At 44.6% G+C, this 22,757-nt stretch overlaps 2 protein-coding genes across 2 annotated transcripts; one reads left to right on the top strand and one right to left on the bottom strand.

The window, feature by feature from the left end:
• Positions 1-76: 76 nt before the first annotated feature.
• dctn3 (dynactin 3 (p22)) lies at positions 77-3,542 on the bottom strand. The gene is made up of 7 exons (XM_083678396.1): positions 3,413-3,542; positions 2,741-2,825; positions 2,539-2,625; positions 1,989-2,072; positions 1,501-1,559; positions 1,052-1,111; positions 77-695 (listed from the first exon to the last, which is right to left on the bottom strand). The coding sequence occupies exons 1-7, from the start codon at positions 3,512-3,514 to the stop codon at positions 609-611; spliced, it is 564 nt and encodes a 187-aa protein (XP_083534522.1). The 5' UTR covers positions 3,515-3,542; the 3' UTR covers positions 77-608.
• Positions 3,543-3,606: 64 nt separating this feature from the next.
• atg5 (ATG5 autophagy related 5 homolog) lies at positions 3,607-22,446 on the top strand. The gene is made up of 8 exons (XM_083679253.1): positions 3,607-3,681; positions 4,236-4,399; positions 5,135-5,262; positions 6,614-6,692; positions 7,270-7,432; positions 10,061-10,155; positions 15,330-15,447; positions 21,408-22,446. Exons 2-8 carry the CDS (start codon positions 4,292-4,294, stop codon positions 21,542-21,544), a joined length of 828 nt encoding a protein of 275 aa, XP_083535379.1. The 5' UTR covers positions 3,607-3,681; positions 4,236-4,291; the 3' UTR covers positions 21,545-22,446.
• Positions 22,447-22,757: the final 311 nt, after the last annotated feature.

Here is a 22,757-nt window from a genome sequence, read left to right on the forward strand (position 1 = left end):
TTCATACACATCATGCAACCGTATCCATATCAAACTTAAAAATAGTCACTTTCATCAGTTGAGGCGAAACAAACAATCGAGGTTCAATAATATTCATTTTTATTATTATTACTTTATGTTTTGCAGTTATGCAGTCTGATATAAAACCATTTAAAACCAGAACTTTGGGGGAAGGACTCTCTGTGCTCCTCTGCTCTCAAGAGATCCAGAAGAAAGAAAATGATGTGAGGGGGGGAGAGCGAGGGCAGCAAGTCTTGTGACAGCCTGGGGCAGACTCACAGGGTTGGAATGCATGAGTAGATTGTGAGAGTTGAATAACCAATGCACAAGGATAAAAAAGCTATGTGCGTGCCTCTAAATTTAGCTGTAAATAAATAAACACAATAACAACCAGCAGGGTAAAGTTTGTTGCATGGAGTAAGCAGAAGATGCCCCTAACCTGTAATATAGGGTCATATTTTTTTTTCTTCAACCTCCTAAATGGATGTAGGGTAGTGTAATCCTGGATTTGTGGTTAGGGGAAACTTCTGCCTTGATCAAGCTACATATAGGACACTTGTCTGATGAGGTCACGTCATGACATCATCGTCATAACAATCGTCGCTGGACTACTCCACTTGCCGGATGCCCTTGGCCTCCTCCATTTTCCGCAGGGTTTCGTCCCATTGGGTAAACTGCTTGGACAGCAGGAACATCTGCCAATAGGGTCAAGGTTCAAAGGTCAGTGGGGGAGGCAGTTTTCCTCTATTAGCACAAATGCTTGATTTCTCAGAGTTTCATGTGACTTATGACAGACAAGACACACTCGCTAATTACTTTCGGCAACAGTCACATTCAGTCATCTGACAGAGGCTCTCTGTGTCTGCACTCAGGGAGACGCCAAACTAGTATTGATGTACACACTCTTATGAGAAAACAGCCGCTGTTGACAATTCAAGTTCTACTATCCCCTTTGGCCCTGTCTTAAATATTATTTCATAATAATATTTCAATAAATCAATTTGACTTCATCTTAAAAAAATTAAATTAAAAAAAAAACTTGGAGGCTTACCATTTTGTTGTATTCTTCAAACAGCTTCTTCACCTCTAGTGACTGGGCCTCAGTTTGGTCCTTCAGGAGAGACAAGTGACAAGAATAGTGTTGGCAGGCAGATTCAATTGATTATTGCGACTCACACGTCAACCTAGTAAAATCTCAACAGATGCAAACAGACAAGTAACCGCAAACACTTTACAAAACTGCTAAGGCGAGAGTGAGAGTGAGAAAGAGAGAGGAGTACTTGAGAGAGTGAGGTTGCTTAGCATTCTGCCAAAAAGTGTGCCCTTATCCACTTCCCCTCATGCATTTAAAAGCATTGGAATGGTGCCAGCATGGCTGGAGATGGATTCCTCAATCTTGCTTACACCAGTCCATTTACTTTGAAATCCGTGAAGGGGGGGTTTTCCAGGTTTGAAGAAAGCGGTGGAGAATCACACCACAGCCAGATGGGAAAATCTTACCTGCTCTTTGATGTGAATCTGAGACAGCCGCTGCAGCTTGGTGGCATGCTCTGGTACATCTGCGGAGTGGACAAGCACCTTCAAATGAGCTCAACTGTTAAGATCCTAACAACACAAATCATTATTTCATCATTCACACAGACCAAACATAGGCCCGGCCCAGAAACACCGGGGAGCCTCGAGTTTCTAAACACATCCCAACAGCCTCCCTACTCCTTAGACATTTGTGTCGATCTTAAAGCACTGGATTAGTATAAGCAAGATGGCGATAATTCCAGTTAGCCTATCAGAGGCTAAGGTAAAGCTCCTGCCATCTTGCTTCAACCTATTCAACACTTTAACATCTACAGAGGTGTCTAGGGGGTAAGGGCTAGGGGTTGTTTCTGGAGAGCCAGAGTGTAAGGTCCATAAGAATGTAGCTCTCCACTCATTCTATTTCTATAGTAAGGTCAGCGTGGATATGACCAGAATGGCCAGCTTTGACTAACCTCTGATGTAGTTGCTGTCCAAAAGGGGCTGAAGGCTGCTGACCTGTTCCAAAAGGGTGGCCTGGGAAAGCAGGAAGTCCTCCTCTGCGGATTGAGACAAAGGCACAACTTTTTACACAGCGCAATAGAGGATTGGATCAGTAATATGGAAATGCTATACAGTTTTAATGGGATGCCCTCTGCAAGCTTAAGATATAGCAGCCTTTGATCATTGCAGATCAAAGCTAGTCCTTAAAAGCTACTGTCTTAACGACATCACTGATCAATAGCGGTGCATGTCAATCGTTCAAGCATGTGCTTTCTGTCACATTGTGTTTTCTACATAATCATTAATGTTTTTTTCCCCCTCTTTAATACTTTTTCAGAGGGGGAGTAAACAGATGGAGAGACCGGTGAGGGTTGAGACACATTTGGAAGGGCGGACATGGGATTAGAACCTCAGGGTGTAGGGGCAGCTGCAGGCTATACGCTCCAGAGGAGATGTGCTACAACTACACCACTACACTACTCTTATTCCATTCGTGCACGTTGACAATCAGACATTTCTTACCAGCAAGTATGAACTCCAGCTTCATAGCATCAGGCACTGTGATGTGGTCAGTAAACCGGGGGTCCAGATACTTCAACAGGTCCTCAACTGCACACAGGAAAAGAGGCTGTAGCATGTCGTATCCATAATTACTCCCCATTGACGCCCTAAGAATGTGCGCAGTGCACTAGCACCTATCCAAGATTCACAGCGTGTTACTCACTCTTCTTGTGCAGGATCTTCACTCGTTCCCTCTTGTTAGCCGTGTTAGCGAGGGCAGCTTGAACTCTGGACAGGGAGTCTGCGCACTAGGGGGAAAGAGGGCATGAGAACGATTTATGTCAGTATTTTACATGTGAAGAGCACAAGTTAACATGCTAGTTAGAAGAATAGTCATTCCACTTTCAACATCCCGGTAAACAGTTTAGGTAGCCTAGCTAGCTAGCTAGCTATGAAGGTTTGGTTTGCTCTCTCCATAGTAACAACAATCTAAAGTTGGTTCACTAAAAACGATCACGGCATCAAACTAGTTGCAACTCTAACTCTACACAGCCTCTCGCAGAGTAGCAGGCAGAGACTTACTATGTTACTACTATGTAAAACCAATGGATATGGTAAAACCTTATAAAAGCCGTTATATTCATAATCTGTGGTCCACAGCCTTTGAACTTAGATAGCCCAAGCGTATCTCTATAGTGTATTACTACCAGTTTAATAGATAGATAGCTTGTATAGAGTTTTCTTTGGTCTATATTGTGCTTTGTGTCAGTGTCATAAGACAGTGCAGAACAAGGGCGTTCACATTCACTCACACAGCTAGCCATCTAACATTAGCTCGCTTGCTATCAACTTCAATTGCTTTTCTGTATTTATAAGAGAATCGTCGCGGACAAACCTTGACGGTTTTCCCTCCTCTGTTTCTTCTTTCACCGTATATACGACTTTCCAGCGTCTGGAGACGCGTTTCAAGGTTATCAATTTCAGCTTTTCTTTCCATCCTTGATCCGGATAACACAACAAAAATGATGATGGGATTGGAAATGATGACGTACAGAGCAAGCGACGACGCACTCTTATCGCGTAAGGGTCTGCTGCTGTCAAAACTGACAACAACCACCACGGCCTCTTCCTTCATCGCCGCAAACTGCAAAACGCTCTGGAAAAGTAAGATTTCCATCATCACAACACTACAAAATAATCTGTTACACGAGAAAATCGTTCGAGAAAACAATTTGCCCAAGAACACCTGTACTGTAGCCAGCTAGCCCTGGCCTATGGGACTCACTTGATAGCTACCCTAGCTAGCTAGCCGACTAGCGTTACGCAGCTACATCTGATCTGTTTAGCAAGTCAAAACAGATTGATTGCAGCGAAAATTGCCTTTTACAATAATGACAATGCATGACGGACATTACCATTTGTTTATATTGTTAGATTTCAAAAGGGACAATGAATGTCAGTGAGTCTTACAAATACCTAGCTACCCACCAATGGCTAAATGTGTAATGTTGTTCGACCATCATTGCAGGTGCCTTAAAATGACATTTACAACAATGGTAACATCATAACACAGCCGAAAGACATGTTGAGGTTGTAAATGTCTTGTAATATAGGCCTATATTGATGTTTTGGCTTTGGGGTTACACTGTGTAAGATTAACTGTAAATGTCAAACCATTCCAGCTTGATTTGATCAATGTATTTGGCTGATGTTGACAGGTAGAGACTGTAGCTAGAGAAGACGTCCTTTATGTGCCACCGGGAGAGACGGGAGGATGGCAGATGACAAGGATGTGCTGCGAGATGTTTGGTTTGGTCGGATTCCCACCTGTTTCATGCTGTACCAGGATGAAATCACTGAAAGAGAGCCCGAACCCTTCTATGTGAGTGTCTTAACTGTCACTAAACACATTTTTGGTATACTGATTTACTTTTGCTGGACAATGTTGTTTTCACTGTAGTTTCTCATTTCAAACTCGGGAGCTCTGCAGTCAGATCACGCTTATAATGACTCACCTGCATGTGCATCACCCAGGTAATCTGGGCCTTTTATGTATGAACAGCACTGTAGTAACTTAAGAAAACTTGAACAGGCTTGCACTAAACATTGTTGTCAAAAAGAGTAAAAGTTAGGCTTGTGCTTGTAGCTTAGGGTGATGATAGATCATATAAACTTTCATGTTGATCTCAGCTATGTGAGGTTTTAAATGGCAGTAGTCTAAGAGACGTGACTTTGTCGTTCATCCCATCGTCTCTGTCTAATCTGAAGAGAGGTGATTTAACTAATCAAGGGGAATTCCCAAGAAGAATCCACCACGCTGCTCTCACCTAAGTCGTTTCAGATCAGAGCCGATGAAGGAGGGAAGACGACACTTGAATAGAGAGAGACTGTTGAGACTAACCCCCTCTCTTTTCGCTCTCTCATCCCCCTCTCATCCTTCCACTTTCCCTCTTTCACCTCCCCCTCTCATTCCCCTTTTCCCCCCTTTGGGCTCCTTTTTGCCTTCTCTCATCCCCTCTATTCCATCTTTCATCCCTCTCTCTGGTCCCCTCTCTTTATTGCCCTCATCCTCTCTCCTTCCACTCTCTCGTCCCTCTCTTGGCTGTTGCTTGTTCAGCTTCTCCTCCCCAGGGTGAGCTACCTGACTCTGGTCACAGACAAGGTGAAGAAGCACTTCCTGAAGGTGATGAAGACGGAGGACGTGGAGGAGATGTGGTTTGAGTACGAAGGCACGCCTCTCAAATGGTGAGTGTGTGTGTGTGTGTGTGTGTGTGTGTGTGTGTGTGTGTGTGTGAGAGAGAGAGAGATTTATTCTTTGTTTTCAACACAATAATCTGTATCAGGCTATTCTATGTTATCCATGTGTTATGCCACACCTTTGGTATACTTGGTATTAGGATGGGTCTCTCAAAATACCTACAGCATCTTAAATTTGCTTTCACAAATACAGTATAGGCAGGCTACCAGCAGAGTCCTTATGAGCCACTACTGAAAAGCATGTGGAGAATTCCCAAGAGCACTGGCCCTCCATAGGAACAGTGTCTTAGCAACACAACCACAGAATGCAGCAGAGGAAACAGCACACACACACGCACACACACACACGCACACACACACTGTTGACTGACTCATCATAATCTGTTATATTAAATATTTGTTATTTTATTGTTGTATCTATAAACCCTGAATCTATGGACCAACTGGTTTTACGCACCAATAAGAGTACATTTTTCAATGTACAAAGCTGGGAGCGCACCGTGGCTATCCACTGACCAGTTACCAGGTTCAGCCACAAGGTGGTAGCAGAGCACAAGCAATGATAAACGCTCATAGATTGAACAAAGTAGGCTAGGTGAGCAAGGGGGTTCTAATGTTATGGCTTTGAAATAGAATAAAATGTTTTTGAAAATGAAATAGCCCCATTTTTCTATTATATAATAAAACGGGTTGACATTGTTTCCCTACGGCGATATGATTGAAAACCCATCTCTTCAGGCTACATCTTAACAGTCCCTCCTAAAGACCTCTTCACCCCCACTAACCCCCCTGTACTAACCCTACCCCATACCCTTGAGACCTCTTCACCCCCACTACCCCCCCTTGTACTAACCCTACCCCATACCATAAAGACCTCTTCACCCCCACTACCCCCCCTTGTACTAACCCTACCCCATAGCCTAGAGACCTCTTCACCCCCCACTACCCCCCTTGTACTAACCCTACCCCATACCCTAAAGACCTCTTCACCCCCACTACCCCCCCTGTACTAACCCTACCCCATACCCTAAAGACCTCTTCACCCCCCACTACCCCCCTTGTACTAACCCTACCCCATACCCTTGAGACCTCTTCACCCCCACTAACCCCCTGTACAAGTTCTCTCCTGTTAATAATAAAAAAAATAAAAAAATAAAGGCTTCTGGCATTATGACTGCCAATGGCCCATGGTATGAGCATTGGTTACTTTGTCTTATGATGACTGTTGGATAGATGATTCACTTACTTAAACAAATGTATTTGTTGTACGTCGCTTTGGATAAAGGCGTCTGCTAAATGCCATAAATGTAATGTAAATGTCTGATTTGTCTTTTTGTAGGCACTACCCAATCGGAGTGCTGTTCGACCTCCAAGCCTCCAACACTGCCCTGCCCTGGAGCATCACTGTGCACTTTAAGGTAGGACGTCAACCGGAAACAGTCCTTAAGAGCTGCCTGTGTTTAGGCCTTTGCTTTCTTAGTGGAGGGACTGTCGGACCCAATGCTCTTGACTTGCTCTCCTTTCCTCATGTCCTTTCTCGAGTGATCAGATCACTAATCTGGAAAGTATTTGGATAGGCAAGAATGATATCGTTATTATGACACACATTGACTGTTAGAACGTGTGGCCTTTTGGAAGAAAAAAAAAGTCATACCCAACGTATGAACCTACTTCAACAGTATGTGTGTATGCTATGAAATAACCGCTATCTGTACTGTCTGTCCTACACTCGTCTGTAGATTAGATTAGATTAGATTAGATTCAACTTTATTGTCATTGTGCAGAGTACAAGTACAGAGACAACGAAATGCAGTAGCCCAGTACTATGATAATACAACTTTGAAACTTCAGTGCCTGTACCCTAAGCCTCTAAGACTCTTCTCCTCTCAAAGAAAGCCTAGATAATATGGGCCGTTTGGCCTGCTCCTTTACATAAATGACTAACAAGCAGCCCTTTGTGGTTCCTCTCTCTCTCTCTCTCTCTCTCTTTGGTAGAACTTCCCTGAGCGAGACCTGCTCCACTGCCCCACCAACTCTGTGATCGAGGCTCACTTCATGTCCAGCATCAAGGAGGCAGACGCGCTCAAACACAAGAGCCAGGTCATCAACGACATGCAGAAGAAAGACCATAAACAGCTATGGATGGGCCTGCAGAATGGTGAGGACACTTATACATACATGAAGAAAGGAGAAGAAAAAAAACAGTGCTTGCTAGAATCACTGTAGTAGTTTTAATTCATAATAACAAGCAGTAATCAAACGGACGCATTTCGGCTTTCGGGTTCCAAACGATGCACCCTAAAGTTACATTTATTTGAGTGAGTTGAGCATGTCAATCCACCTTTCCACTTCAACAAACACACATCTAGATACACACACACACACACATATGAAAACAAATGCAAACACACACACACACACACACACACACACACACACACATATATGAAAACACATGCAAACACACACACACACACAAGGCCGAGGTTATCAACAACATTTAGTTGTAGATGAGCCTGCAGAGCAGTGAGAAAAGGACACTTACACACACACACACACACTAACACACACACACACACACACACACACACACACACACACACACACACATACAGTACGGGTAGATCATTAATGGCTTGTTGATGACCTGGCTTACACGGCATGCAGAAAAAAAATACTACAAGCAATTATAGATGAGCCTGCAAAACTGTGAGAAGAGGGGATCTGCTACTTCTTCACACACAAACACACAGTCTCATGTTCCGCTTCTATTCCATACGTAACAACACCTCACACCCACTGTCCTCCATATCAAAGCGACTAATGACTGAAACCCAGTCCACCCCCGCTCTCTGAACATTAAGACGACCTGTTTGATCAGAAGAGAGGATTCACTATTGATTCCTAGTGTGGTGTTCAGTGTGAACCATGTTGTCATCACTTTGATATGTGGGCTGTACCATGAATGAGTTATGTCCATGAGAGGGGGGTGGATGGTGTAGAATTGATGCGTGGGCTTGTCAGTTGGGGGGATTTCTGCATTCTCAATTTATTTGAAATAAAGGATACGATGGGGGAGTTCTAAGAAGCATTTGGCTTGTTAAACTTGCGTCATGGCGTCAAACACATACCATTCAGACATCCATTATCTCCAGAAACATGACCACTAAATCTGTTTTTCATAATACAAAATATGTATAATCCGAACCTTCTCAGAAGGATATGACAGGGGAATTCTCTGTAAACGGCTAAACAAATGACCGAAACAATTTCTGAGGTCTGTTTGAGAGCGAGAATCCATGCTTCTGAGACTGCATCATACTTTGCTTGGCTTCCTACCCATAGTATTGAGACATCCATCTGCCAACACTAATTCAGCTGAACCATGTCCAACACGGACCTGGATCAAAACCACATCCATGACAAAGCTTTCAAAGGTGCAGTCAAGTGCATACTGAAATCAATATGCAGTCATTTGACGATTATTCACTGATCTAGCATGACTGGATTGGTCAAATCAAGCTTTCAACTACAGTACATTGATTTTGTGTGTGATCAGTGATTTCCTCAAGGAAGGGAGGAAGGAAGGAGTATTAAGAGTATTAAAACAGGGCAATACACACATCAACATATTCTAAGACAATTGGCCTGGTTTGAGTCCATTATTGCAGCTTTCCTTCCCCTTTTGAAATGTTACTGTTCTGACGGTTTTAGGGGAGATTAATATGGTGGAAGCTACGCCTACTACATATCTATTAAATTCCTCCAAGTTAGTTTTGTCTTCAAGGGTGGATAGAAATATGAAATAAATGTATTATTTATTAAATAACTAATAATATGTATTGAAAAAGAATTCAAACAGACACATTTCTCAAAATTGTATTTAAAAAGTATTCAAACAGACACATTTCTCAAATTGGACTGTACCACAAGATTAGCCCCTACCACTGTATCACTCACATGTCAAGTGTATCACAACCATGGACTCTACCCAGGACTCAGCTGCTATACCTGGTTTTTATTTTCACTTTCCCCCCCAAACCCAAACGTTTTTTAAAGGTTTCGTACCCGGAACAGACCAGAAACAGAGAGAGAAAGCAACAGTTTAAGCATCATCCAGGGGAGAAAGCAGGTCTGAAATGTTTCAAAAGCTAAAATGGTGTGAAAGTGAGAGAAATGGGGAGGGAGTACGAAACTAACACAGGTTTCAAAAGGTGAACAGTTGCAAAGTGAGTCTCTCTGTTTGTGGATGAAGTGAGTTCTCCTCTTATTACAATGTAAACTTGAAAGCGATACAAATTCAATCCACTGTTATTACCAATATGTACATGACCCTCTGTCAATCATTAAAGATTGAAGTATGGCCTCTCGTTTTCAGATCTGGAGAACAGGTGGAAAACAAATACAACAAGTATGTGTTTGTTCCCTGTTAGCATCCATTTTGAAATGGATGTTCTCCACAGTATTGGATGTAATGCATTCTGAACATGTGTTAACATTGTATTTGTTCATTCCTTCATCACTAGCTCTGGTTCCCTCTCTTTGATAGATTTGGCCTGGGTCATGTGCAGATGGCACCAAACGTTTTGAGTGCAACAGCTAGGGCCCTACCTGAGTTTGTCCAATAAGAACACAGATGTTTAGTTTTCCATTGCCATACGTTTTGCTATGGTTTGCCTTCTGAACACGACCAAGGTCTGATAGAGTATTTGACTGTTTTGGGTTGTGTTCCTTCTCTGTAACCACGTTAACCAGGTGTGGTTGTGTTGTGTGCTGTGTTCCTCAGATAAGTTTGACCAGTTCTGGGCCATGAACCGTAAGCTGATGGAGTACACCACAGAAGAGGGAGGATTCCGCTACATCCCCTTCAGGATATACCAGGTGACATGGCGATTCATGAAATGTATTAAATGTGACAGCTTCTGTTCAAAGTTTCCCTGAGTAATGTCATCATAATGATGATGTGAAATCACAACTATTTTTCATAATTTTTTCAAGTGATGTCATCAATGCAATGGGACAAGAGATGGGCCATTACAGTCTATTTATCGTTTTTCCAGGATGATGTAATCAATGCAGTGTGGCACCTGCTCTGTGACACATTAAGGCTTCTATTCACAGTTATACAGGCATGGTGACATCACTGCAGTAACACACTGTTCACTATGACATCACATCTATTACCTTTGTCAGGCATGGTATCATCAGTGCAGTGTGACATGACTGTGACATCACATCTCCATTCACTGTTTTCAGGCATGTGTGACGCACTGTGCACTGTGACATCACATCTCTGTTCAGTTTGCACTTATGATATCATCAAAGCAATACACTGACATCACAGCTTTGGTACATTGGTTTTCAGTAAGGATGTCACAAACCTTTGAGTGTAGATATCAATTCTGGACATTACCGAGGAAAACAATATGTTAGATGTATATTACACAAGTTCACAACATTGTATCCTATGGTGATCAATGTATGTCACTCCCAATCAGTCATTTTCATTACAACTGTCCTAACCACATCACTGTAAAGTAATGAAGAACATTCAGTGTTGTGTTGCAGTTATCTAAGAGGTTTGGCTTTTCATGCAGACATTGATCTGTTTTTGGCAAGGGAAGTAGGGATATGAGAAGGCATTGAAGAGACATAATATGAGAGTCACAGAGAGAGTGAAAGACACAGCAGCCCTCAAATTGCTGCAGGACCTGATCTCACCCCTAGATGGTACTGTATACTAGAGTTTTAGTGAAGGGCTTTTCACTCATCCCGTCAACACCGTGATCATGGTCCCACGCAATTTGATGTGGTTTGCTGAGGCAACATCACTTTATGAGTTTATGAGTTTTTTTGCGTGTAGGGGGGCTACACTGTATGCTGTTGTCCTTAAGGAACTACCCTGGACCAGTGTTCAAGTGCAGGATATTCATTTAAGTGTCATAGCAGTTAAATTGTATTTTGCTTTTCTGTATATTTTCAACACTGCATTTTGTAAACTATTATGATTGCGGTTGGGCTACATTATGAATCAGGTCACATCACCGTTTTCACCAACCCATTATAACTCCAAACATTATAAATCATATCTGTTTTCATCCAGGCGCCGTCATTTTGCTTTGTCATAACAATGACATACGGTTTTCTTCACCCGACTCAAATGAAGCATGATTGAATATGGGGCGCGGGCCAGAGGAGGGGGGGGGGGCTGACTCAGGTAAAACTCCCTCAATACGATGAATAAGCGCCAGCGTCTCGCCCTGAAGGCCTGGAAAATATTAGCCCGCATCTTAGAACCAGACTGCGGGGGAAAACGACGCGCCTGGAGCGGACATCAGTGCAGGCCCACTCGATACTGCATTCATTACACAGTTCTCCATTTCCTCGGAGCAGATTGACTGTTGTAGCCTACCTGACGAGTAAAGTGCAATTAATTGCGTTGGATAGTGTCTGTCTTCTTAGCCCTTATTTTGTCTTATCGAATTAACAAATTAGGACTAGTGATGTGGTGTAGTCTCTGGGAAATCGGGATGTGTTGCCCTCGTATCCGCTCGTTACACCTTGTTTAATTATTGTAACGCTTGTGAGGCTTCCGATGGGGATTAACTTAAAAATGATCATCAGGCCTATATTAGTAGCTATTGAGTACGTTTTAATTGTTTACTTCAACAAGTAATTGAAGTACCACGTTAAATTAGATGAATATTGTGAAACATTGGATGCTTGAGATTCGTCCCATATGGATCCATTTACAAGGGCGGTGGAATGACTATATAAATCAGAATGTTTGAAAGGAAATTCAAGCGTCGTCCATAAATAACTCATTTTACACTTCAACAAAAACATGTCGTATTCGGCCCATAATAAAATGGCCCTACGCGACAATTAAAAAAAGTGGTTCTAAAACCGCAGACGCACCAAAAGCAACAGGATTCCTTGTCTAGACAGAAATGCACTTGTGTGGATGCAAAGTTAAATAGAACCAAAGGCGGCCAAAGCTATACGGGACCGGATGCAGAAGTCACCATTGATGACTATATTTCAGCCTGGAGGACCCCTCTGAAGACAGATTGCGGTCTTTAGTGTAAATAACATGTGCTGCTTTTGATGCAGACAGAATTAATGACAACACTGGTTCTAAATAACAGAGCGCTCACTTCCGTCTGGGCTGTGCTCCTTATGGAAAAGGGAAGAGATTTCGAGGGCTTGGGGACGGATTTATTTGTGTGCGTGTGTGTGTGCGTGTGTGTGTGCGCGTGCGTGTGCGCGTCTGCGCCCTTCTTTAGTCCTTGGTGACTTGCGCGCTCCAGTCTGTTTCGGGCGCCAGTTTCCGGGCTACAGTAGTGATGGCACTATGTGATTCAAAGCGCCAGAGGCAGAAAGTCTCACGGAAAGTGAAAATTATAGCCTAATGCTTGTATCACAGTCTGGTTTGGTTACATTGTTTCAGGTATGCCCTGTTTCCTCTGTGACTAAACGTTTACTCGTTGCCCTAACCTTTCATCCCACTCATCTTTTATGTTATGGTGCCATTGAGAGGCGCCTCCCTTTAGGAATCTAGGTTTATTGTGTCTTTGATTTCATCATTTGGGTCATGACTGAGATGAGTAGGGTGTGATGCGGCGATTTACACATTTGGAGAGTTGCGCGTCATACCAAAGGCAACATGTGATAAGCATTTTTACAGTAACAACCTGTAACTCGCACATGATGGCTCATATACAGCAAAACCATGCATGTTCTAAAATGAGGCTGTTTATTCCCTGTTGTGCAGTAGGGCCTTTAATCTCGGCGACCTGCTGTGATGTTAGGCCTATAGGCTAAAGTCTATATTGGCCTGTTATTTTATTTAACTTTCGGAATATGTTATGTTCATTTATAAGACAAAGAGGAAATCAATTTGCTCAAGTGTAGGGTCAGGGTGTGCATTTCAAGGCTCAAGAAGATGAGCAGTTGGAATGAATTTTAATTTACCCAATGGACAATATTGGGTCTCAGTGGAAAAAAAAAAGTGGTAACGCTTTCCCTCTCTCCCTCTCAGTGGAAAACTTATATTGATTGACGTTCGTGCGCCGCCGCCTCAGCCATCGGTTTAGCCTACTGTCAATTAGGCGGATTGAATCCACACCGGCAATTAGCCCGTACGGGTTGAGTTCCGCTGATCAATTCGGCCAGGGAGAGCGAGTCTCTTTTCACCCGACCTCTCGACTTCGGAGAAACTAATGACGCCTCCCTCTCGGTGTCGCCATGTGGTGCGCTGCCAGCTTGGGTGTCAGGCGAACTGAAAAGAAAGTGTCGCGGTCCAAGAGTATCGCGCTTCTCTCCGGAGATCAATGGCTCCCTCTTTGCATTGTACCTGGGTCAATTATTAATGGCGGTTTTTAAAAATGCAACGAAGTAGCTGTCACTTATCGCACTCTCTCCGCTCGGGCTCTCCGGATAATCCTGCACGCAGCCCCGCGCTTCCTGCCAAGTGAGTCACTCTTTCTGGTAACCCGAGCGGAAGCTTCGCGCCTTTTCAGCCACCTTGCCCCCCCCCCCAACCCCACCCCACCCCCCCCCACCCCTCCTTTGCCTCGCACACAACGGTGTGTAGTTACAGCTCCGTTACCCGAGCCCTCTCGTCGCCGGTTTCCTTTTCACAGCTCCATGATTAGTTCCTATTGTGTGTCAGAGCCCACCGTTTGTCACCTCAAAGGCCGTGGGGTTTCGTATCTCCCCGGCCCCGGGCTGGCTGACTGATATCCCCTTCGCCGGTGTCCGCGTGCTGCGAGACCGGGACCGGGCCCGTATCGAGCGACCGGGCCCGCCTTCTTATGTGCCCTGAGATCAAGAGGTTACCTTACCTCGCAACCACCGCTATTGAATATTTCACTCGTGTTTGTGCGGCGGTGGACTCACACTCTCTTCTTCAATTAGCCCCCGCAGGCTTAGTCGACTGACTTCTTTATAGCCAAGGTTCAGTTTGTAATAGACTACGGTCGTCTGTTACAAACTGAATCTTGGCTATAAAAGTCAGTCGACTTTTGTCATATGTCATGTCACAAACGTCATGGTTTCAGTTCAAAACTCGGATGAATGTGTGTAGGCGTACTAACTGTTTAAGTCCTAACATTTATGATCTTGTAATATCCGGAGAGTTTGGCTTATGTTCACGGAGACTTTCTGGTCTAGTTCCTCAAGTGCTGACTCCGTGCCAGACACAAGTGGAGACTCGTCGGCTACAACAATCAGCCTTCATGTTCGGTTCTTGCATAACACAGGCCCATTGTGGGGCTATTAGTCAAGTTATTGCATCAGTGTTATTTGGAATACTGTCTTATGTTAGGTTATGTCTTGCAGGTATAATCAATCAGGGCGTTGTCGGTTTTCTAGATGTGAATCGGAAATTAACAGTCACTAAAATGTTTATTACAGCCTACAGTCGCTCAAATACGTTTAGACAACGAGAATTGGCGTCAAGTGGATTTGCGTAACCTCCTTCCCATAAAAATTAACACTTTCAAGTGAAGACAGAACCATTGAGGAGAGTTGGTTGGTTGATATAGCTAACAGTTGTTAGCCACTAGAATGGGTGTGCTATATTTGTAACAGCTTCTGTCTGATGTGTAAGTGATTGTATTAGTAGCTTATTGCTTACAGATGTGTTTGTCCTGTGGTCAGTGATGCATAATTCTACATGGTCAACATCAGGTAGAACCTGTTGCAAAACATCTATTTCACAGTCAGACAGGACATTCAATTCACCACATTGACGTATGTATAGTATGGCGATGTCACAACTACAATGAATAGTATCCTATACTCGTCATCTCTTGGCTCTCCTTCATGAACTCTGACCTACAAGGACTGGAAAGGTGAAAACAATATGGTGGAAGCCCATCCAGTCTTCTCACCAATCAGTCGGTTATGATGGAGAGGAGACAAGGAAAAGAAAAGTGTTGAAACATGTTAGGACACATGTATAGTACAGAGCTGGTACTGTCTATTTGTATCCTTAGTGTATGTAATCTATTTGGCATGCTCTGATTCCTCTCCCTCTCTTCTCTCCGTAGACAATGAGCGACAGACCGTTCATCCAGAAGCTGTTTCGCCCCGTCTCGTCTGAGGGCCACACACACACTCTGGGGGATCTGCTGAAGGAGGTGTACCCCGCGGCCATATGTCAGGATGGTATGTATATACACACAGACACACACACCCTATCAACAATACTAATACACCTGTGCTACTGGTTGTGCTTACAGTACATCTCTATCTACATGACACACACACATGAACACACCATACCCATATTTCCCATTTAAATGAAAGTTATGCCAAAAAGTTACGCCAAAATGTGACTTAAACGACAAGTTAGACAACACACACACACACACACACACACAGGGTTTGTTGAACAAACCCTACAAGAGAAAACAGACATGTTTTTGCCACACAGTGCCATCAAAGGGTGCCCAGCCTCTCACAGGAAGCCAGAGAAGAAAAGACACCTATGTAGGTTCTGTTTTATTTACAGTTAGGAGAGGAATCTGGAAGATTGACGCTCAGAGATAACTTTTTTTTTTTTTTTTAAATACAATAAAAAAATGACTGTGAGGGTTGAAAATAGAGGCCCTCATTTGAACGAATGAAAAGACAGGGGGAGGGGATGGAAAAAAAAACAAGAGTGAGGGAATGAGGAGAGACCGTAGAGGGTGAAAGGGAGTGTTGGAGAGAGAGAGAGAGAGAGAGAGGGAGGCAGCCTAAACAGATAGTGTCTAGAGGGGGGTGTAGAGGAAGTAGATAAGAAGACAACGGGTCGGTGGGACAGAGGACCCGCAGGAGGCTCACCTGCACGGTGGAACCAACGCTCTCTTTCTCTCTCACTCTGTCTCTCCGTCTCCCTCCCACTCGGAACCTTGCAAACTGTCTCTGCCTGTCCCTCTGTCTTCCCCTCCCTTCAAGTCTCTCTTAGGTTTTCTCTTTTAAATCAACTCTCTGTTCTCTTTCCTCTCTCTCTCTCTCTCTCTCTCTCTCTCTCTCTTTCTCTCCCTCCCTCTCTCTCTCTCTCTCTCTCTCTACCGCTCCCTACCTGAGTAGAGTGCCGCCTGGATGAAGGTGAAAGTGTTGCGTTGTTTGTTTGGTTTCCCCTCTCTTCCTCGCCGGGGAGATGAGTGTGTGTGAGGTAGCGTGGGGGTCGGAGCGTTGTGTTTGGATTAGAGAGACTTGAGGGGTGTGTGCTCTGACAGTGTCGGGGTAGCATTGTTCTGAGCAGAATCCTGGGGACCGCAATTCCTTTCAAGCACACATCGGATAAGAAAGTATCAGCAACCATCCCTTTGATGTTTCAAACATGGAACATCAAATCAACGTTTCCCCAAACATTTGATCTTTGTTGTGTCTGCACTGGTTGTATGTGACCCCCTCAAGGGACCCTGAAAAGCTTCAGAACTGAGCTAATTGAGAGAAACCGCCGGGGGTTGGTTGCTACAACAGGGGATTCCCGACATATGGCCAACTATTCAAATGAGTCGTACAGTACCGTCTGACGTTCCCCCCCCACGCAGGAAAACCGTTGGGCAATAACATGTTATTCTGATTAGCGGTCAGCCTGTGACGTCTGTTACATCTTCGGCACGGCTTTTTGTTTTGACCCAGGTGTATGTTGGACTGGGTTTGTCTGGGATAGAGATCAAGAGATGCGCCTGAAGGCTTCGTGTTTTGACCCATTGTGTGACGCAGGTCTAAAACGGCGTGAACTCTGGGTCTCGAGCAGACCTCAGAAATAGTTTGAACCTGCCGAGAAATTCCCCAATCAAATCCTTTTCCGTGGTTTCGGATGATATATGTGTTGTTTCTAAACAAAAACAGGTTTTGTGGTGATATTTCTAATCAATTGAGAATGCAGAAATCCCCCCGACTGACAAGCCCACGCATCAACTCAACTCAACACCACCCACCCAGTTATGTCTCATGGACATAACTCACGGTTACAGAACAATACAGTGATGAAACCATTGTCAGGTTCGCCCACACTGAACACCACACTACCTATCAATAGTCAATCCTCTCTTCTAATCAAATGGACCGTCTTATTGTTCAGAGAGCGGGGGTGATCTGGGTTTCGGTGGCTGCTTTGATACGGAGGACAGTGGGTGTTCCAGGTGTGGTTACGTGTGGAATAGAAAATCTTACTTGCGATGATTGTGATGCATAGTTTTTTCGCTTTAGGCAAATGTACTTGATTTACTCTAGATAAGAACATCTGCTCAATGACAAAAATGTAAATGTAAAAAAATAGAGGGGGGGGGAAATTGAGTCAGGGGCCTCATAAGTCAATCCAAAGTCTAGAAGGTGCTGAGATCAGCATCATAGACAGCTTGTCGATGGGTCTCACCGACAGGCCTTCATTTCCTGGTCTGGCACCTTTTTAAGTGTGTAGTTCTAGTTATGTAAGTTACTATTCCACATTAAACTAAGAGTTTATGTCTGTCTGTCTATCTGTCTGTCTGTCTGTGGCTAGTCCTTGTGCTGGTGGTGATCTGGTGCAACAGCTCTGCCGGCTCTTGGCTGGTCTTGCTGCATATTTGGGCTCAGGCTTCCAGGGAAACCAAGTGTTGCGGTCCTCTTAAACAGGGGTTGGCTCCGCTCTGCTCTGCTTAAGTAACAAGTCATCATGTCCCGGCCGTCAGTAATCCAATTATCAACCACACGGCGTGTGTCATTTTATTTGTTTGCTAACAACAGTGGTCAACATTCAAGCCAAGTTTGTCATTTGCAATTTGTGCTTTCTATGAACTATAAACAATGAATCAACGTCGTTGCACTTAAATGATGTGATGGTAAATGGTTGATAATGGTAATAAATCACAAAATAGTACAGTATGATTCAGAGATGGGAAAACACCTCTGTCTCTCATTCCTCTCTGAGATTCCTGTGTTGCTCTCTCTTTTTCCTCTCTGTTATCTCTCTCTGACCATTTACCTTATGTAACATTGAAGTGAGTCCTCCACCACCACTCGATTTCCCACATTTCTGACCACAGTAGGATTGATGGTCTATAGCATCCAGAGTGAAAATACTTCCCGCTATGACACAGCCAAGAACTCTGATTAATCACATCTGTGCTACCAGAACAGACTACTTACCTGAAGGTGTGTGTGAGAGCTGAGGGAGAGAGGGAGGGAGAGGGAGGGAGGGAGGGAGGGAGAGAGAGAGAGAGAGAGAGAGAGAGAGAGAGAGAGAGAGAGAGAGAGAGAGAGAGAGAGAGAGAGAGAGAGAGAGAGAGAGAGAGAGAGAGAGAGAGAGAGAGAGAGAGAGAGAGAGAGAGAGAGAGAGAGAGAGAGAGAGAGAGAGAGAGAGAGAGACTAACCCTAACACAATTGAGATGCCAGTTTATTCAAAATTATTCAGAAAAGAATACAGCAATAGTGTATATTTGCATGTGCGACCTGTGTGTGTGGTGAATTTCCCTCTCGTCATAGTGAAAGTGTTATAGGGATCGCCCCATCATCCCTCTCCACCCCTCCCAATAATACCCCACCCATCAGTCTCAGTGTGTGTGCCCATGTGTGTGAGAGTGCGAGAGAGAGAGAAATTATGATTGCATTACTAATGTCAGCACTTTTTTTCCAAAGTCATTTCTTATTAGAGGTCGATTCCATGTTTTTGTAATTCGATTAGATCTATCTATAACTGGCATCATTTTGATCATGATGCTTATCAATGTTGGGGACCATCTTTCCTGGCATTCTGAGTCATTGCCAGCTTTGTTTGAAAAAGGCGCATCCTCAACGTTGGTGTAGGCCGGGTTAAAGTGTTGATATATCATTTACATTTTTACATTTATGGCATTTAGCAGACGCCTTTATCCAAAGCGACTTACAACAAATACATTTGTTTAAGTAAGTGAATCATCTATCCAACAGTCATCATAAGACAAAGTAATCAATGCTCACACCAGGGGCCATTGGCAGTCGTAATGCCAGTAGGCTCTTTTTTTTTCTTAACAGGAAAGAACTTGTACAGGGGGGAAGTGGGGGTGAAAAGGTCTCAAGGGTTACGGTTAGTACAGGGGGGGTAGTGGGCGTGAAGAAGTCTGTAGGGAGGGACTGTTAAGATGTAGCCTGAAGAGATGACAGTGGTGGGAAACTCATTCCACCAGCGGGGCGCCAGGACAGCGAAAAGCTGTGACCGAGTGGCGCGGCTGCTGCATCCACGTAGAGGCGGCGGTGCCAGGCGGGCAGCCGAGGTGGAAGAGCGGAGTGATCGTGCAGGGGCTTGGGGGCTAACCATTGCTTGCAAATAAATGACTCAATAAATTCACTCGATTTACAAAATCACATATTTGGTTCCTTACCCTGACATGAGTCAATGAACAAGGACAGACATCAATCAACACTCTGGTTCTGTTGATCTGGGCTGTTAGTTACAGTGCCCAGATAAACAGAACTAAAGTGTGGATTGAAGTCTTGTCTTGTCCATAGACTCATGTCAGGGTAAGGAACCAAAGAACTATCCCTTTAAAAGAGAAGAAAAGCCTGCGTCTTGTATGTACACCCGACCTCCCTCACTCAGCTGAAGCGTGTCTCTGCAGACCTTTTGGGTAAGCACTGCAGCTCAACTCTAATGTACTGTTTCTGTATGCCAGTCAGGGTGCAGGTGTAGGGTGTGCCAATCTTACTAACCAAGAACGTCAGTTAACGGTTGGGTTTAACGCTCGTTCTGATATTACGTGTATACATGTCTATATATATGTATATTCACGAGTGCACGATCTTCTGGCAAACTCTGTGTGTGTGTGTGTGTGTGTGTGTGTGTGTGTGTGTGTGTGTGTGTGTGTGTGTGTGTGTGTGTGTGTGTGTGTGTGTGTCTAGTCATTTAGACACTCAATCTACACAGAGCGGGTGAGGCTACTGTCGGTTTGAGTGAAACAATTACACACAAGCAACCAATCTCAGAAAATATATGCACACATGCATCCAAACCCATAACAAGGAATCCCTAACACACATGCTGATGCTTTAAAAACACACACACACACACACACACACACACACATTAATGCCTCTATTCATGCACAAACTGATACTTCTCCCCAAAATGACACACACACTCACACACTCACACTCACTCTCTCAGACCAGTAGAGTGCAGCTCATTTGTCATGTTGGGTGACCCCGTGGCCCTCTACCCCTCAGTGCAGTCCCTGGGTCAGGCCTGGTCAGTGTGATTGATTGATCTGTCTGTCACTTGCCGAGAGGCTTCGGTCACTCCGAGGTGAGAGGGCCAACTTAAACACACACCCTTGCGCTTAACTAACACTTACACTAACACAGTCATATACACTCACCAGGCACTTTATTAGGAACACTGTACTAATACTGGGTAGGGCCTCCCTTTGCTCTCAAAACAGCCTCAATTCTTCGTGGCATTGATTCCACAAGATGTTAGAAACATTCTTTTGAGATTCTGGTCCATGATGACATGATTGTATCACGCAATTCCTGCAGATTTTTCAGGTGCGCTTTCAAGCTGTGCAGATTTTTCAGGTGCGCGTTCTACCACATCCCAAAGGTGTTCTATTGGACTGGGAAGGCCACTGAAGAACACTGAACTCGTTGTCATGTTCATGAAACCAGTCTGAGACGACTTTTGCTTTGTGACATGGTGCATTATCATGCTGGAAGTAGCCATTAGAAGATGGGTATATTGTGGCCATGAAGGGATGCACATGGTCAGCAACAATACTCAAATAGGCTGTGGCATTCGGGCGATGATTGATTGGTATTAACAGGCCCAACGTGTGCCAAGAAAACATTCCCCACACCATTACACCACCTCCACCATGAGAAGGTACAGGTGTTCCTAATAAAGTGTTCGGTTAGTGTACATACAGGTGTACTACACAAATGTACACATACACGTGACGTTTTGTATTTCATTCACTCATCTCTGTTGGAAAAAAAAAGAAAGAAAGGTTGAGCCATAATTTTTCCTCCGCTTTGAGTCAATGAAGACACAAAAAACGTTTCCTAATGGATAGGGAACTGTTCTAACTCCTAACTAACTCTCGTTCTCCCATTTTTGTCCTCTCTCTCTCTCTCTCTCTCTCTCTCTCTCTTCATCCCTCACTCCCCGCCCCTTACAGACGAGGCCAAGCGCTACCAGGTGGTGATCCACGGGATCGAGCCCCTGCTGGAGACCCCGTTGCAGTGGCTGAGCGAGCACCTCAGTCACCCCGACAACTTCCTCCACATCAGCGTCATCCCCGCCTCTAGCGACTGAGACCCCCACCCCTCCTCTGGAAACATCTCGTTACCCCCAGCAACCCGGGGGGTTGGGGGGGGGCGCGTCAGGAACTCCACAAAAAAAAAGTACTCTTAAGAGAGCTGAGAAAACCCACGAGGCTAGGTTGGACGAAGTATGATGTCATCAAAGCGTGACGTCACAACCGTCATCTCGTCCTGAAAAGGAGCCCCCCCCCCCCGGGAGAGAATTCACCCTCACTTGCTCTGTTCTCCTAACCTCTTTTCTTCTCCTCCTCCCTGTCTTTCTTTTTATCCCCCCTTTCCTTTTTTCAATTTGTGGAAAGGCGTCCGGCCCAAAATATGGAAGGCCGTAACCGAAAGAGTGAGTTCCCTATCAAAAGAGAGGCGTGGGGAGGAGGGGGGGGGGATTCAGCTAGGTAGCCCCCCCTCCTCCTCCTCCTCCTCTTCCTCCCCCTTCTTCCAGACAAAGAGAGGGCCCAGAGTAGTGCCTAGTGAGACCCCCCTCACTGCAAGAAGTTGCCTTAGTTTCCAGAGTCACGTCATGCACGATCACGGTTTGGATGTTCATCAAGGCACGCTGAGTTGACATGGTTGAACACTATGAGTTGAGAGTGAGTGGGGACATCAAAGGGTTTTCTCTTTTCATTCTTACTCTCATTCTCACTCTTTCTTTCTCAATTTGTATCTCCATCTGTATTCAGCCGTATCGCTTTCTCTCTTTCTCTCTCTCTTTCTCCCAGTCTCTTTGTCCTTGCCTCTTTCCTTGTTAATCTCTCTCTCTCTCTCTCTCTCTCTATCTTTCTCGTGTCATTTACTGCTGAGGCTCTCTCATCTCTTTCACTAATTATCTGTTGGAATTCCTCCTGCTGCTAATGAGACCGCTAAACTCCCTGTCTGCCAAGCCTTGGGGTTGTGCGTGCGTGCGTGCGTGGGTGTGTGGGTGTGTGCGTGGGTGGGTGCGTGCGTGCGTGGGTTAGGGTTAGGACCTGGGTGCGTGCGTGTGTGTGTGCGCGCATGCATGGATGGGCCTGGGGTGTGTGAATGAGTGTGTGTGTGTGTGTGTGTTCGTATGTTGTAATTAGAGACATCATTTATGGTCCCCTTGAGGGGTGTGGAGCGGGACCAGGAAGGTGTGAAGAGTCAGAATGGAATCCTGTCTGTCTTCTCTCTCGCACATCTTGAGTCAATGGGAGACAGTGCCAGGCCTGTAATTTGTGTTTCTCTGTGTG

Source organism: Argentina silus (assembly GCF_951799395.1).
Source record: "Argentina silus genome assembly, chromosome: 10".
In the NCBI taxonomy this organism is placed as follows: Eukaryota; Metazoa; Chordata; class Actinopteri; order Argentiniformes; family Argentinidae; genus Argentina; species Argentina silus.

Bases quoted from the DNA above. Each gene is read 5' to 3' on its own strand.
- dctn3 (XM_083678396.1), bottom strand. From the start codon at position 3,514: ATGGAAAGAAAAGCTGAAATTGATAACCTTGAAACGCGTCTCCAGACG. The intron at 2,626-2,740 runs GTGAGTAACACG...TCCTGTGTGCAG, and splicing joins GAAGATCCTGCACAAGAAGA to TTGAGGACCTGTTGAAGTAT. The intron at 696-1,051 runs GTAAGCCTCCAA...CCCTATTGGCAG, and splicing joins TTGAAGAATACAACAAAATG to ATGTTCCTGCTGTCCAAGCA.
- atg5 (XM_083679253.1), top strand. From the start codon at position 4,292: ATGGCAGATGACAAGGATGTGCTGCGAGATGTTTGGTTTGGTCGGATT. The intron at 5,263-6,613 runs GTGAGTGTGTGT...GTCTTTTTGTAG, and splicing joins GAAGGCACGCCTCTCAAATG to GCACTACCCAATCGGAGTGC. The intron at 6,693-7,269 runs GTAGGACGTCAA...TCTCTTTGGTAG, and splicing joins GCATCACTGTGCACTTTAAG to AACTTCCCTGAGCGAGACCT.